This window comes from Ascaphus truei, chromosome 6 (assembly GCF_040206685.1).
Source record: "Ascaphus truei isolate aAscTru1 chromosome 6, aAscTru1.hap1, whole genome shotgun sequence".
Lineage (NCBI taxonomy): Eukaryota > Metazoa > Chordata > Amphibia > Anura > Ascaphidae > Ascaphus > Ascaphus truei.
This window is the reverse complement of record NC_134488.1, coordinates 22,349,094-22,367,183: the sequence shown is the minus strand read 5'-3', so window position 1 is coordinate 22,367,183 and position 18,090 is coordinate 22,349,094. Positions and strand designations below refer to the sequence as shown.

The window sequence follows — 18,090 nt, the reverse complement described above, 5'->3', positions numbered from 1 at the left end:
GTGGCTCAATCAGTTCCTGCTTTAACACAGGTGGCTCAATAAGTGGCCTTTAGCAGGGATATCTTTAAAACTTGACCCTTTGGGGGGATCTTGAGGACTGGCATTGAGAACCCCCAGTGTAACCCACTGCTCTTGCATCTCGTTTAGAAACAAATGAGGCACCAGGCAGCACATATCTTCTTACTTGGAAGTGGCTGCTTACACATTTTGTAAATACTTTGACTTCATGGCAGACTCTCAGGATCCTATCTGGGCGAATTACTAAAGACAAATTAACTGCTGAAAGACGTGTGGCCTGGTGTTGAAAGAACAGTCCAAACAAACAAGTTCTGTCAGATTTCATCAAGAGGGAGCTGCCACACCACAGATCTGCAGTGCATGTGTGATGCTACAGAGAACAGGGGCTCATCAGGTTTAACCCCACCCCCATCTGTACTCGTTTAAAATGGAGGATTTTTAAAATGTACTCTCCCTTTTTCTTATAAATATAGGCTCAAACGTAAACTCTTAAAGATGCGTTCAAAGTCTGGCTTTAAAATGGTGTCATCCATTCTCTCAACCCCCCACCCCCCTCTGTCTGGCATGGTATTATTCTTGATCAAGCCTTAGGCCGAGTCCATAGAAGGACAGGGCGCGCTGAGCCGTGCGGACGCTCCGCGCTGAGCCCCTGCATCCTCAATGAGGATGCCTTTAGAGGGGGCTCACGCGAGCGTCCGCAGGCGTGCTGAGGCGCTGGAATTTTCAGCCGACAGCCAAACTGTTTTTCAGTGCGCTGTCGGCTGAAAACATCCAATCAGCGCGGAGCAGCGTCAACGTCACGTCGGCGCCGTGACGTTGACGTCGGTGCGTCGCGGGCGATTGGCCCAGCGACGTCACTGCCCCGCCTCCCTCAGTCTCCCCCCGCCTCCGATCGCGCCCGCTGGCTCGCCTGCATGGGCATGAAATCGCGCAGATTTCACCAGGCGAGCCTCAGCGTCAGCGCGGTCCAGCCCTGCTTCCCCTTCTATGGCCCCAGCCTAAGTCTCTTGTGAAGAGATCTCGCTTTACAGTAAAAAAAAAAGAATAACATGTAGTGACACAAAGTAAAACTACTTCCAGTCCAGCTACAAGGGAAAGCATAAGGCGACACGAATCGGCCAGCGTGTTCCAACTAGTGCTCCCAGAAGCAGTTGCTGGCTAGGACACAAAGCCCTACCCGAAAACGGAAACTTTCATTTTTGTAAACAATACCACACGCACGCAGGGTGGCCTCTCCCATAACAAAATATACAAAACAATAAACAAGCACAAAAATGGAAGGAATTAAAGGGATTTTTTTTTGTCTTGTTTATATATAATAAATTGCCCCACGGGAGCCTATGAACCAGATGTGTGCGTTTGGCTTCACTAGTTTATGTGATATAGTGTTTGTGACCATTTTCTGGGGGATCCCGTCTGTAAGAAGAACAAACCGCACTATCACAACGGCTTGAGGACACCTTGGAAACGGAAGGAGTGCAGGACAAGTACACATTGTTTCTAAAACCGATTTGGTAAAAATAAATAAATAAATAAAAGCAAGACGACGACACCCCTCTCCCAACGGTTCCTCGAGTTTGTGATTTACAAGATGGGAGTTTTCACATATAGTAAAACAGAACAATTCTGCGTTCCCCAAGCAGAGCCTGGGCTGCTGTTCAGGTAACCCTATTTCAGGGAGCAAACACGCCATTAGAAACTGCATCTAGATGGCGGGTGGGCAGGAAATTGGCAATTTCGCAAGGCAGCTACCTCCTAATCTCGCAGGCGACAGAGATGCCGTAAAAGCCTCTGATCACAATGCAGAAGGAAGAGCATTGATAACCCGAGCTTGGAGTAACCAATAAATCAGACAATGTTTCCAGGCACTGCTTATCCCGGCTAAAACATGTCTGATAGCGCCCCGGACAATAGCACCTCTCCAGGAAAGGGCAGTTGCTTAATGTTGACGGCTGATGTTAAAGATTTACATGCTGTTCTCCAGCCAACCTCAAATTATTTTTAGAAGCGTTTTAACAACACCAGCTCTTGCAGCCCCAAAGGGGACGTTATCCGATATTAAACGCATTTCTACCATGGTTTATAGCCGTTCCGTAAAGCGTGCACAGATCCAGATGTAATGTTGCTGACCACACTTGGGGGGGGGGGGGGGGGGGGGGAACCCCCATCCCACTATGTATTAAAGGCAACACCAGCATAAAAACACACGGTGTGTCTCTAGAACACTGGGGCACTGTGCTGAGGCCGCTTTACAAATGCAACTGCTGTGTGCACCTGTGTTTGTGATAATCTGCCTCATCTGGCAGTGTCAGTGGAAAGGAAGGGGGGCGAGCTGAGAACGCAAGGCTAAATAATGAATATAGGGCGAGACACCCGATTTGGGCCACGTTTGAAAAGACCTTTAATAAAAATCGGACTAGCGTGTAAATTCTTCATGGGGGTGTAGACGTGAATTTAAGAGTTAATGAGAATTAAAAAACAAAAAATCCGTTGGACAGAAAAGAAGAATTTGCATGGCTCCTTTCCTTCTCATCAATCAAATGGCATTGCATTCTTATGGGAAGGCTGCCCTTCCCTGTGGGAGGAGATCTCATAGCTCAAGATATTTTATTTATTATTCAAATAAGTAAAACATGGATCAGCCACTATTGCTTTATAAGGAAAATGCAGACAAACAGGATTACGTTCTTAAGAGTCAGACGCCTATGTACAACTTGACATGAATGCCCGTATTGGTAAACCCCTGTACAGCTGTCATGCTGCAAAGTAAGGTCACAAACTGTAGAAGTCATGGCCACAATGAAAGGTGACACTTTGCAATAGATCCACATTGAAGCGTGCAGGCTAGTCATCAAAACACTATAGACAAGGAGTGGCCAACTCCAGTCCTCCACGGCCACCAAACAGGCCAGGTTTTAAGGATATCCCAGCTTCAGCACAGGTGGCTTAGTCAACGACTGAGCAGGGATATCCTTAAAACCTGGCCTGTTGGGAGTTGACCAGCCCTGCTATAGACTAGTAATGGAAAATAGTTGTCTGGTTTCAGGACAGAGTATACTCGCAACCAACCAGCACACTTCTTTCCCAGTACCTGGCCACGATGAAACTTACATTTTTAAAGGAGCCACATTGGGAAACTTTCAAATGTTTGTTAAATGCCCTGTCCTTCTGAAGGCCGGGACAGGGCTTCACAAGCAAACATAATACATGCAATGCAGTACGGCCACGGATGAGCTAGTAGGGCCTTGAGAACATCAGGTCTACCCGCACACACCAGGGATTCTGCCGAGATTCCATTTGAGACGTCATTACGCGTTTCTTTTCCATTAATGTCCTCACAGGTTCAGAACAAGTCCGTCTATTCTAAGCAGTTTTATATATACCAGGATACCTTCCCTTCACAGGCCCAGCACACTGATCTTGAGTGGGATGGAAAATACTAGAGAAGCACCACACCACACCGCTAAGCAGCCAATGTGACAAGAAACGGATATTTTATATAGCCTAGGCAAGCATCAAGCCACTGCGTTGCTGAAAGCTTCATTAGGATAACTGTGACCATGAATTTTAATTCTTTGTTCTTCTAGAAAGCTAAAGCTGTTTACAAGGCTGCTTGACAGAATAACAGTCTATGCAGATTTCACCTCCCTTTGCTCCGACTGAACCACTGACAGCCACCTGTGCTGAAGCAGGGATATCCTGGAAGCCTGATCTGTTGGTGGTCCTTGAGGACTGAAGTTGGCCACCCGTGCAATAAACACGTTGAAGAAACACTATAAATGGGCTATCCTGTTTCAGAATAAGATGCACCGCCTCTAATCACCTTTGAGTTTATTTATGCATCCCACCATTACATACACAACACTCCTATACCGTAAAAAAATAAGTGTGGTACAACCAAACCTGAGAGCAGGAGAGGTTTTAGAAGCGCGCGTGGTTCACCCACGGCTGAAAGAGCAGTCACACTGGGTTTGAAACATAGCATACTAGCTGAGAGACCCGGCGTTGCCCGGGATGTAAATGCGTAATAGGTAGTATTATTTATAAATGGTGGAACAATAGGTGACTATTTGTTGGAAAGGTTGGATAATAATGTTGAAAAGAAAGATGGAATAAAATGTAATACGATGTTGTATAAAAATGGTTTATTGTAAACACACCACAGTACAATGTATATTTTGGTGACGTAAGTGATGTGAAAGTGTGAGGCGTGTGTCCTGCTAGGGTGTGAGCGTGTGTGAGGCGGCAGGTGGGTGTTCAGTACGGGTGGCGCATGGGTAGTGAGTGCTGGCTGTGGGTCGGGGTCCTGCTAGGGTGTGAGGCGGCGGGTGTGTGGCGAGTGCGGGTGACAGCTGGTCAGTGATATTGTTGCGTAGGGGCAGGATGCGGCAGGAGTGTGTGGGGTGGGTGAGAGGCGGCGGGTGGGTGTCGAGTGGCGGGTGTCTGTTGAGTGCGTGCGGCGGCTGTGTGGCGCAGGGGTGTGAGCGGTGGGCGGGTGAAAGGCAGAAGTGCGGGTGGGCGAAAGGCAGAGGCAGGAGGGCGGACGAAAGGCATTGAAGGAGGGGAGGTGAGGTCGAAGGGGTGGTGAGGGGAGGTGAAGGGGAGGGGAGGTGAGGAGGATGGGTGGTGAGGGGGGGGATGGTGAGGGGAGGTGAAAGGGGGGGCGGAGGGGAGGTGAAGGCGGGGCGGGGGGAGGTGAAGGGGGGGCGGAGGGGGTAGGTGGGAAGGGTGGAGGTGGGGGGCTGGGGGGAGGGGGAGGTGAAGGGGGGGTGAGGGTAGATGAAGGGGGGGTGAGGGTAGATGAAGGGGGGGTGGAGGGGAGGTGGTGGGAAGGGGGGGAGGTGGTGGGTAGGTGGGATGGGGGGGAGGTGGGAAGGGGGGGAGGTGGTGGGAAGGTGGGAAGGGGGGGGTGGTGGGAAGGGGGGGAGGTGGTGGGAAGGGGGGGTGGTGGGAAGGGGGGGGAGGTGGTGGGAAGGGGGGGTGGTGGGAAGGGGGGGAGGTGGTGGGAAGGGGGGGAGGTGTTAAGGGGGGGGGGAGTGGTGGGGACGTGGGAGGTTGTAAGGGGGGAGTGAAGGTGGGGTGAAGGGGGTGGGGGTGGAGGAGGGGGTGGAGGGGGCGGTGAATGTGGGGGTGGAGGGGGGGTGGAGGGGAGGTGAAGCGGGGGTGGAGGGGAGGTGAAGCGGGGGTGGAGGAGGGGAGGTGAAGGGGGGGGGGTGTGGAGGGGAGGTGAGGTGAAGGGGTGGAGGGTAGGTGAAGGGGGGGGTGTGGAGGGGAGGTGGAGGGGAGGTGAAGGGGAGGGGTGGAGGGGAGGTGAAGGGGAGGAGTGGAGGGGAGGTGAAGGGGGGGGGTGGAGGGGAGGTGAAGGGGGCGGTGGAGGGGAGGTGAAGGGGGGGGTGGAGGGGAGGTGAAGGGGGGGGTGGAGGGGAGGTGAAGGGGGTGGAGGGGAGGTGAAGGGGGGGTGGAGGGGAGGTGAAGGGGGGGGGTGGAGGGGAGGTGAAGGGGGGGGTGGAGGGGAGGTGAAGGGGGGGGGGTGGAGGGGAGGTTAAGGGGGGGGTGGAGGGGAGGTGAAGGGGGGGTGGAGGGGAGGTGGAGGGGAGGTGAAGGGGGGGGGGGGTGGAGGGGAGGTTAAGGGGGGGGTGGAGGGGAGGTTAAGGGGGGGTGGAGGGGAGGTGGAGGGGAGGTTAAGGGGGGGGTGGAGGGGAGGTTAAGGGGGGGTTGGAGGGGAGGTGAAGTGGAGGGGGGTGGAAGGGAAGTGGAGTGAGGGGTGGGTGAGGGGAGGTGAAGGCCGCTCACTCACCCGTCCGGCCGTTCCCTCACCCGTCCGGCAGCTCCCACGTGGATCTGAGGCGGGAGGCAGCGTGTTGTGGCCGCTCCCCCGCTGTGTCCCTGGCGCGCGCTCACTTCGCTCCCCCGCTGACTGTAGCGGCGCCGGGGTGGGGGTGGAGGGGAAGTGAGTGAGGGAAGGTGAAGGGGGATGAGGGGAGGTGAAGGCCGCTCACTCACCCGTCCGGCAGCTCCCTCACCCGTCCGGCAGCTCCCACGTGGAGGGGGGGGGGGTGAAAGCGCGGGAAACAGGAGAGGCGGAGGAAGAGGCGGAGCCTCCGGGACCGGTGGGGAAGAGAGCGGGAGATGTGCGGCTAACACTGTGAGCCCCGCTAATGTATGTAACACCGTGTGTGTGGGGGGGGGGGTTGTGTGTGTTTAGTGATGTGTGTGTGTGTGTGTTTAGTGATGTGTGTGTGTGTGTGTATAGTGATGTGTGTGTGTGTGTGTGTGTGTGTGTGTGTGTATAGTGATGTGTGTGTGTGTGTGTGTGTGTGTATAGTGATGTGTGTGTGTGTGTATAGTGATGTGTGTGTGTGTGTGTGTGTGTGTGTGTGTGTGTGTGTGTGTGTGTGTGTGTGTGTGTGTGTGTGTGTGTGTGTATAGTGATGTGTGTATAGTGATGTGTGTGTGTGTGTGTGTGTATAATGATGTGTGTATAGTGATGTGTGTGTGTGTGTATAATGATGTGTGTGTGTGTGTGTGTATAGTGATGTGTGTGTGTGTGTGTATAGTGATGTGTGTGTGTGTGTGTGTGTGTGTGTGTGTATAGTGATGTGTGTGTGTGTGTGTGTGTGTGTGTGTGTGTGTGTGTGTGTGTGTGTGTGTGTGTGTGTGTGTGTGTGTGTGTGTGTGTGTATAGTGATGTGTGTGTGTGTGTGTGTATGTGTGTGTATAGTGATGTGTGTGTGTGTGTGTGTGTATAGTGATGTGTGTGTGTGTGTGTGTGTGTGTGTGTGTGTGTGTGTGTGTGTGTGTGTGTGTGTGTGTGTGTGTGTGTGTGTGTGTGTGTGTGTAGTGATGTGTGTGTGTGTGTGTGTGTGTGTGTGTATAGTGATGTGTGTGTGTGTGTGTGTGTGTATAGTGATGTGTGTGTGTGTGTGTGTATAGTGATGTGTGTGTGCGCGTGTGCGTGTGTGTGTGCCCTTCACTCCGCCTCAGGCCAATGAGAGGTGTGCGGGGGCGGGCGGCCCAAGGGAGCAATCTCATTGGCCTGGCCCAAGGTCCAATGAGATTGCCGCTAGGGACACGGGGAGGGGCACAGGGAGACACATACAGACCCGGACACATAGAACACTTTCACAAATATATAGTAGATTCTTGGCCATCCTCGTATTGACTCCCAAATGGAGGATTCCTGAGTGACAGATTTTGATAAGTGACCAGAAATAAAGTGGGATGCATGGCGTCTGCTCATACAAATGTACTGTTATGGTACATTATTGTTTTTATACAGCCACTTGTCTCAAGGTGCCTGCTGCTTTAACTCAGACATGAGAACTCCCACTAAACATTTAAAGGAATGGGGGCAGGGCAGCCCACTCCCAAGCCATACCAACGGGTGAAAACATTTATTTCTGCTAAAAGATTAATTAAGTGCTAATAAGACGTCTGAGTTCCTGCGTGCGCGGCTCTGTGGCTTCCACCTATACGATGCTCAGTCTCCCACTTAATCCTTGTTTCCCCTCATTTACTGCTCAGTAGAAGTAGATGGTTTTGCTGCTGCTCTTGCTCATATTTAACAGAGCACGTCTCAGCTGGGAGTCACAAAGCGGCGCACACGCGGTAACTCAGCATCTCATTCTTACAGCCGCTTCTGGGACTAGAGATGCTGGTAGCAAAGAGGAATGACATTATGTCAGTGTGGATACTTGGACAGCTGTGGCACATTAAAGCTATAATTGAGAGCCAAGACTATGATGATATCCATAAAACAACAGAGGGGGTCATTTAAAGATTGCCGTGCTAAGCAGCCTCCCGCTTCAAAATTAACCCGTTGGCATTTTTTCATCTTGTACTTGGTGTAGCAATCTTTAAACAAGTCCCCACAACTGGACAGCAATCACAGGGTTAAAAATAAAATGACCTGCAGTTTGGAAGATCGTATTAATTTCTAATAACCATTCCAGCGGCATTTAGAGACATGAGGGGGGGCGGGAACAAACAAATGTGCGAGCTAATTAAAAAAGGTGGAGTATTGTGCGAGCCAATCTCTGTTAAAAGGATGCCAACAAATGCTTGGATAATAATGATTAATCACCTTTTCCCGTCAGCTTCTTATTTTTGGAAGAGCCACACATCACTCATTAACGTTCCAGTTCTATTTCAGAGGCAGAGATGGTCTCTTGCAAGAAAATATTTAGGGAGCACATTGATTTCCATGTTTTTCTTCAACGTGCTAATTTTGCGATAGCCACGCCATACAAATGAATGCTTGCTGGTGTTCGACTTTTCCGAGACACCGGATAGTAAAATAACATGGGGAAAAACTGGGCATCTGTACCACCATTTAGCAAAAAGGCATAAACTTCAGCAAGCCATGTTTTCCATCTCCTACTAACATGCTTGTGCCAACCCATTTACTGCGCAATGCACGGATTTCTACAGTCAGTTCAGCTCAAAATTCCCCCCACTCTTCAGGGTGGATGGATGCATTATAAAGATGGATAAAATATTTGGGGCACTCAAAATTGAAAAAGAACAAATGTAATTTTTCCTTAAGGAAGGCTAGATATATAGATTTTCCGGATTACAGGGTGACCGGGAAAATAATTATAATTTTACAAGCAGCTGGGAAGGGAAGAAAACACGCACACACGCACGCACGCACGCACGCACACACGCACGCGTTCTGAAGGCTGATGGAAAAAGAAGCATCTCAAAAATCAGAGCCAGATGACCGACCTGCAAGCTAAATTTAAGTCATATTATGCTAAACACTGCTAGCTTGGAAGCAGCTTGTGCTCCAACACTATGTAATTTGTATTTAAACCTTGCATGTCACACAGCTGTTTCTCCTTCCCTAGCAAGGCTGGGGCTGCATCTTCTAACAAACAGAGCAAACAATCACTCCTACAGCCTGCCCTTCCTCTCCACCCCCTGCAGATTCACACCAGAAAGCAGGACAGACAGGGTTATTAGAGGTAATAATGCATTGCAAATCAAGGTTTCTATTACTCTGCACTGATTTAAGTGCTGGGTTTTCCAAAAAAAGAACTGGAAAATGTCTGGATTTATATACTGCCAAACATCTGAGATTAGGGCCAGCACACACAACACATTCCTACTGGTACACCTGCAACATGCACCGCAGATGATAATGTAATCAATGCTATGCCACATATGCAAAATTAACAAAACAGAATGGTCTATTACCCCTGGCATATTCCAGAAAGGAACGTTAATGATGCCGTCTGCAAACCTGTAATCAATTACTTTTCCACGGCTGCTCTATCATTATGCTGTGTTCGATCTGTGTGCCTGTGGGGATTTATTAAATCTCAGAATGCAGTGGATCCGGTGCCAACTGGATCTAGCTCAAACCGTTTTGACATCAGACAGCTGGGATTACTTAAACCAAAATTTTAAATTTTAGGGCGGAAAAAACAACCCCCCCCCCCCCCCCCCAGAAACCTGCATTTTAAACTATATGTTTCATGGGTCCTGACTTTAATGGGGGCGGTTGGGGGGGTGGGGGAGGGGGACAGGAACCAAGAGCATTGGGGGAGCTATGTTGGTCTGCTCTTGAAACTAAAGCATGTTCATTTTCAAAGAAGCTTATACACAACTGAGCTTTAAAAACCAAGCTGTAATCAGCATCAAGGCTGCAATATGGATCCCAAAATGGACCTTCATGCCTATTTTTGCATCCACAAGCTATTTGATATGGAGCTATTTAAATGATCGACCCATTTCCTACTCACCTAACTCCTGTAAAAATCAATAAAATTACCTTACTGGTGCAGTGAGCCATCTGTGGGAAGATTTATTGGCCTCCTACAGATTCCCTTTCAAAACACATTTAAAAGATCATTTGTAAGCAGACTTGCAGTCGTTGTTGCAAGGCATTTACATTTCTAAGCAGGAGAAGTCACTGCTACAAAGTTAATCACACTAATTAATTCCAGATAGACAGCAGAAAGCAGACATACTACAGAAAGCCCTAGCCTCGGCTACACAAAACTATGTCACAGTACATTGGCTTATAGTCTGTTTTGTAAACCTTCTATGCACAAGATATTGCGGTTCATCAATTCGATTTCCTGTTATCAATGAATAGGTTATAGATTAGATTTTTTTTTTTAAAGCGTTTAACTCATCAGCTGAATGTTTGGTCACCAGGAAAGGAGTGAAACTCTCCACAGGAAATAAGCAATGGGTGGAAAAGACAACCTCCCTATGCCATATTTGGAGAACTACGGTAACGTACAGCTACTGAAGAATTAAGCCAAGTCTTCGTTACTCCACTTTGCACAATAATGAATAGTTGGGTTTATTGCATGGCTTCTTAAGAGGAATTAAATAGGAGAACGCCTGGTGTCCCTCATGGACTGGTACTAAACAGGAAGTCCATCCACAGAGAATAATGGCAAAATACTAAGCGGGGTCACAAAACCCAAGGTTACATTTTTACCTCAAATTATAGGGTATCCTATAGCAATATTTAGGCCATGAAGAGGAGTTTTTCTTGTTGCACAGACATCAGAAAAGAAAATCAGATTCTGTGCTAATCATGATAAAGTTATAATAATTTGGCAATAAAGTTATCAACATGAATATAATGTGAAATGTCACGAAGAAGAGAAACTTACTAACGCACTCATTGGTATCACAAAAAAAATACCAAACTGTTACTATAACAGCCTCTCATCCTAGAATAATGCAAGAACCCAAGCGTTTCAGAAGAAGCCTGCACAAACGCGCCTGGACGCTGAAGCTGCATGTTGACCTACCTACTGCACCACCAATGCTGCAATGTGCCTATTCAGGACTCCCCTGCTGCATTCTTTGCCAGCTTGGGATTGCTTGTTCCAGACTCAGGAAGCCACGTTCCCTGTGTAACTTTGCCCCCTGGCAGCGTTTACTTTACAATATTGAGATGCAGCAGTTTGGAATGATATTCCCCTAATGCCAGAACTAGGACTGTTCTTCTGCTCCAACTCCCAGGTACCTGTTAATGTGCAACAACGCTGCACTTAGGTGAGATTAGCAACCTGTCATTGTAGCTTTTTTTTTGCAGTCTATTGCATTGTCTGTGTATTTTCCACCTTGTGTGGATTGTTACATTATTGCAGGCTGTGATAGCGGCTTTGTTTTTATGTGGTTTTATTCTGGTGTTTTGCCAATTGTGCTTATGGATTCGTAATAACGTTGGTTTCTTTTATGATACCGACACTTGCATTAGTGAGGCGCATAGCTCATCTTCAAGCACCGTTGGGGAACCAGCATGGTTTGATTTGAATTACCCGGAGCTTATTAGTATCGATATTTTGTGGCCTACTTGAGCTGTGATTTTATTTATTTGTTGAATATTTGATTTATAGCATGAAAATAAACTGCTCTATGACACACATTTGTTAAACTAGCATGCACAAACTACAAAAAAAAAAACTGCATCCAATCCCCTTTTCCAAATGAAGCTTTGTATGGGATTTGGACGTCTTAAAAATCGGATTTACGCCTTATTTGAAAAGTCAATATATAGCCAGAAAAGGAAATTCAGACACCTATTATTTTTCATGTTCGCCTGATATAGTGACAGCCTGACCTACACTGTCACCTGAACTGTGTTTTGGGCACATTGACCAAAGTTGGATGAGACGACAGGATCTAGTAGATCAATAGTTTAGATAGGGGCTGCCAGATCTTTCCAGATGTTGCACAATTACTGCTTATTGGAAAGGATTTTACTAGTTCTTTTCACATCCGTGTAATGAAAAAAGAATCTGGGTCACAACGATTATATTTTTTTTTTCCCCCTTCTCTTAAAGAATGGCTGCAGTATAGGGGACACAAGGCAAATGAATAACCAGCCCAACAATACGGGCTTCAGTGTGCATTGTAAGTCGACCATGTCTCTTTGTCCTGGATCAGTTCATAGTACAAGTATCAAAGCATCTTTGGAAGCAGATGGTGACATCACTTAGGCTTCGACAGCACATCGGCAGCTGCCACTGAACGCTTCAAGAACCAGCTCCCGTCTCTGGTACGTACAGAAGCAACAGAGCTGCAGCCAACGTGTTCCAGACTTTCCTAAACAAGGTGTCTTTAGGCGTTTGTTACCTGTAGCAAAACGGTTTAGTTTTATTTGAAAACCAAATGAAAGGCATGTAGACTTTCCTGAAGAGGATTACACTTCTCCGCCACTTCTTTATAATGTGTGGTGAAACCTATCCCGGCTTCCCATTGCAAAGCCAGTATAACCAGCCACACAACGATGAGACCCAAAAGGTCAAACAGCTGTCTGTGGGTAGGGTTACTGGCCATGCACTCCTTTTTATCCCAGGCTGTGCTGAAAAGCTGCTTAACGCGACAGGCATAATAAGCTCATGGGTCCATGCTAAAGAGCTGACACTGTGTGCTCATTTGCATGTCATTACCCAAAATCCATAGCTTCAGCGGAAGCATTGTACAGTATGTCAAGAGATAATGGGGGGGAGGGGGAGACCAGGGTTGCAGACCCGTCTGAAACATGTGAATGTGCTCACACACACACACGTCTTATTTTTATTTACTTTCTATTCACAAAGAGCGCCACAGAATTCTGCACACCTCAGGATATACCACAGAATTCTGCACACCTCAGGATATACCACAGAATTCTGCACACCTCAGGATATACCACAGAATTCTGCACACCTCAGGATATACCACAGAATTCTGCACACCTCAGGATATACCACAGAATTCTGCACACCTCAGGATATACCACAGAATTCTGCACACCTCAGGATATACCACAGAATTCTGCACACCTCAGGATATACCACAGAATTCTGCACACCTCAGGATTTACCACAGAATTCAGCACACCTCAGGATATACCACAGAAATCTGCACACCTCAGGATATACCACAGAATGCTGCACACCTCAGGATATACCACAGAATGCTGCACACCTCAGGATATACCACAGAATTCTGCACACCTCAGGATATGCCACAGAATTCTGCACACCTCAGGATATACCACAGAATTCTGCACACCTCAGGATATACCACAGAATGCTGCACACCTCAGGATATACCACAGAATGCTGCACACCTCAGGATATACCACAGAATTCTGCACACCTCAGGATATACCACAGAATTCTGCACACCTCAGGATATACCACAGAATTCTGCACACCTCAGGATATACCACAGAATGCTGCACACCTCAGGATATACCACAGAATTCTGCACACCTCAGGATATACCACAGAATGCTGCACACCTCAGGATATACCACAGAATACTGCACACCTCAGGATATACCACAGAATGCTGCACACCTCAGGATATACCACAGAATGCTGCACACCTCAGGATATACCACAGAATGCTGCACACCTCAGGATATACCACAGAATTCTGCACACCTCAGGATATACCACAGAATGCTGCACACCTCAGGATATACCACAGAATGCTGCACACCTCAGGATATACCACAGAATTCTGCACACCTCAGGATATACCACAGAATTCTGCACACCTCAGGATATACCACAGAATTCTGCACACCTCAGGATATACCACAGAATTCTGCACACCTCAGGATATACCACAGAATGCTGCACACCTCAGGATATACCACAGAATGCTGCACACCTCAGGATATACCACAGAATTCTGCACACCTCAGGATATACCACAGAATGCTGCACACCTCAGGATATACCACAGAATGCTGCACACCTCAGGATATATCACAGAATGCTGCACACCTCAGAATATACCACAGAATACTGCACACCTCAGGATATACCACAGATCTGTGCACAGAGAACACGGTTTCCTCCAATCTTTTACATTCAACATGAACATCTCGGCGGAGCGCTGCGTATACCAATACTAATCAAATGTGACAGGAGAAAATACTGGGCAAGATCTTAAAGGGACAATCCAACCAAGCCAGCCCAAGGGTTTTTTTGTTTGTTTGTTTGTTTTGTTTGTTTTCACCCGATTAGTTTAATTAGCTTTCATAGATTATTTTCAATCACACTTTAAGTTACTGTTATACTTATTTCTATCTTGGGAAAAATAAATGTTATGCATTTCTCTGGGAACACTGGATTCAGCACAGCACCTACTTCCGTCCATCTGTTTCACTAGTTATGGTTTCATAATTACGTTGCATAAAAAAAAAAAGGTATAGTGGGTAAAATGAGACATAAATCCTCCACCGTCCAGCAAATAAACAGCTCACTTGTGAGCGCATTCACATGTCTCAGACAGGTCTCTCCCCATTATCTCTTAAACAGTGTTTCCACTGCAGCCAGGGATTCTGGGTAATGGCATGCAAATGAGCAGTGAGTGTGTCACTCTTTACTTCTCGTCCATGTTAACATGGACCCTATGAGATTATGCCTGCTGCATTACGCAGCTTTTCAGCAGCATTAAATGTTACAACAGCGTGGTCTATTTCAGGGGTGCGCAATATATTCTAAGGGGGGCACCGGGCTTACAGAGGCCCCGCACTCTTCCCCACAACATTTAAAGGTATTGCCGGGGGCCTCTGTAACTGTCTCTTACCTTCTCCTGACGCTTCGCCATGACAACGTAGCGTCACATGACGTAGCAACATCATGATGCCGCAGAGATGAGATGCCGGACTGCAGGTAAGAGGCAGGGAGGGGAGGAGAGCGGGCGCGACTTACGTTTGGGCACTCCAGGTCTATTCTGTGATGTAAAAAGTATGTTTTTTTTTTTGTTTTTTTTTAAAGAAATGACTTGCTCTACTAATTTACAATGTAGGCGGTAATCCATCCTTCCCCTCTCTGTAAAGCAATTTAACAGATTCTTAATTCTTCGTAGTGCAGATATATTAAACACATATGTGCACTCTGCCTGCTTTTTATACAAGGCTATTTATTCACCTATAGGGGAGATTCACTAACCTCCACTACAGGCTCCACTCCACTATCCTCCACTATCACATAAGCTGCCATTCAAGTCAATAGCAGTTGGTGCATAGTGAAATAAACCCATGTGGGAGGGCAATGAATTTCAACGACAGAATGGAGAAATGTGCTTAAAAGGTAAGGTCTATTCAGTCACTCTGCCACTGACAAATGTGGAATGGAACATGCAATCTCTAAGCACATCATCACACTTTTGCCCTTAACCACTGAGCAAATTTCTCCCCCTGCTATTGAGCAAATAAACACCCTGGAATTTAATCAAGTTCAGTGCCACAAAGATGCATCACGCAGAAGAATAGACACTCTGAAGGCTCGTGAAAGCAAAGCCCCAGACATACTTGTTTTAATAAATGGCAATCTCTAAACCGTCTTACAAAATACACACTTTCAGCAGCAGTGCCTAGTGCAGTGTTTTTCAACCTTTTCATTATATTGTGAAACCCTGTGAAACCACAACCCTCTCTAATAGCGTGTCTGAGATCAGATGCATTGTAAGGAACCCCAACCCTCTCTAATAGCGTGTCTGAGATCAGATGCATTGTAAGGAACCCCAACCCTCTCTAATAGCACGTCTGAGATCAGATGCATTGTAAAGAACCCCAACCCTCTCTAATAGCGAGTCTGAGATCAGATGCATTGTAAGGAACCCCAACTCTCTCTAATAGCACGTCTGAGATCAGATGCATTATAAACCTCTGTATTTGGTATAATTTTCAAATGATCTTAAAATTCCACAGAACCCTTTAGGGATGCAGGGGGAACCCAAAGCTTCCGAGGAACCCAGGTTAAAAACCACTGGCCTAGTGTGCACTAGAGAGCAGGGAGGTGAGAAGTAGCCATGTTAGCAGCTGGAGAGTTTTCCCTTCTGCCAAGACTTCCTTTTGATTTAACCTCTTAACTGCTGGAGAATACCACAACATATTACTATACAGTAACCGAGAACATCACCCCAGTGGCAGAGTTGCTACGCTCCTGCATTAGTTAATCTACAGGGCAACATGCTGCTTGCATCCCTAGATCAACAATATATCTTGCTTCTGGTGCTACCATTACAGGTCACTTCATTACACAGGCCCACTACCCCATTACAAATGTGTATAAGACTAATTGCAAAGCACTAACACATTCAAGGTTCTGCTATCAGCTTAACCCATAGGCTTGATATCAGAATAGCTGGAGCAGACGAAAATCGCTAAATTGGCGTCTTATATTTATCGTGCACCAGCCACATTGACAAACAAGTGCTGTGTGAAGCCTCCGACAAGGTATCCGTGCATACGGACTCGCGTTGTTTTGCAGACAGCTTTAATGTGCAATACAAAACCAATACTGACAACAAAAGATCCAGCTTTTATTGCTGTTAATATCCCTGAGCAATTACAGTAACTCAGCAGGAACTTCTGCCCAGAATGGAAACTCTCACAATGTAATTCAACATTTCTCCAATGCTTCTGCTGTAACTCCCAGGTACCTGCTAATGTGCACAATGGTGCAATTCAAGCAAAGCCATTATTATACCAGGAATGAAGGAAGCAACAAGGCTGCAGTTATAACCGGCAAAGGAAAAAGGGAGGGGAGACATTTGGGGCATGGTAATATTACTCCACAGTGAGATAGTAACGAGGAGAGAATAAGCAATAGGCAGAGAATAGGCTGGTATATGAAATAGAAGAGCCGTGGAGCAAGGTGTATATTCTCACTTGTGCAAGCAACGGATTACTGGAACTATTGGTAAAGTAGTTCAAACCTCATCACAGAACCTCAGTCACACCAAATTAGGCAAACGTGAGCACGAACGTAGATTGCAACGGGTTACTTAAGTTATTAAAAATTAAAAAAAAGCTGTCCAGACTGGGGTTCCATGTTTGATGACCATTGGTACCTCTCGCAATGATGTGGGATGTGAGGGATATGCAGTGTGTATTACTTACAAAGAGACATGTGCACATTAGTCTGCAGACAATTTGGTAATTGCAGCCAAATAGATGCTTGCTGAACAGGATAAGAGCACACAACATACACAAACTCAATTCTTCAACCAATCTATGCCTGCTCCCCAGTAAATGCATTGGCTGTTGAGAAGGAAACTTCCAAAAGGGGTAAACAAAAAAATCTCCTGTAATGAAAGAGTAAAAAACAAACAAAAACACACACACTTCTGAACTAGTTCAGACTACAGTAGAAATAATAAGAAGGTTCATTACTAAAGGCTGTTTTTACACTGCTGCTGTATTAGTTACTGCAGCTTCTGGTGAACTGGAATACCAACACACGGGGATCTTAACGTCCATCTAGAGCAGCCAAGTGGACAGGTTTTAAGGATATCCCTGCTGCAGCATGGGTGGCTCAACCAACGACTGAGTGTGCTGAAGCGGGGATAGCCTTAAAACCTCACCAGTTGGTGGCTCTGGCAAACTGGAGTTGGCCACTCCTAATCTAGTGATACCGACCAGGCAGCTCTAGAAGTAGTCAACAGCACAGGGCCAATGACCGCGTTGTAAACATCTATCCAATCAAGATACCATTCGTTAGTCATATCACCACATCACAATGAGCTTTCTTTTCTCTCCGCTGGGAGAAACAGACTACTTTAAGTGAACCCAAGGGCAATACAAGAAAACAGAAAGAAGAAAACAATGTTTATAAAAGACGTAAATATACAAAAAAAGATAAAGCACTTACCAGTTTGAAGTCTTGAATGCTACAGATGAAGTAGGGAGTGTTAGGTCTTCTGCTCTCAATATACACACAGTCTAAAAAAAGGAAAGAAATTGGTTTAACTCCCATGAAGACACTAATGACTACAGCTAACCACTACATTTTGCTTTTAGAGAACACTTGTTTTCCTCTCGTTCTTAGTCATTTTAAATGTCCACATTTATAAAAGATTTGACCAGTGTTTAATGATGTCACAATCAGTACACAGGCGGCGTGCAGACCACCAAACAATATGAACAATCTGTCAAGCCTACGATGCTTCACGTCACTTCTTTATGTGGGACTGGGAAGTTACTGACCTGTAGGTCCAAAAACCCTGAACCATATGAAGACTGCTAACCAGCAAAACAAAGTCCGTGGCAGTTCCCGAGTGGTGAGAGAACAAGAAAGGAGACGCAACCTT

At 46.7% G+C, this 18,090-nt stretch overlaps 1 protein-coding gene across 7 annotated transcripts in view; it reads right to left on the bottom strand.

The window, feature by feature from the left end:
- Positions 1-18,090, bottom strand: part of LOC142496744 (arginine-glutamic acid dipeptide repeats protein-like) — a 332,612-nt gene that overhangs the window by 92,728 nt on the left and 221,794 nt on the right. For all 7 annotated transcript variants that reach the window (XM_075603618.1, XM_075603617.1, XM_075603623.1 and 4 more), the window contains one exon: positions 17,652-17,722. In XM_075603618.1, coding sequence (XP_075459733.1) covers positions 17,652-17,722 — 71 coding nt within the window. The remainder of the gene's footprint in view (positions 1-17,651; positions 17,723-18,090) is intronic.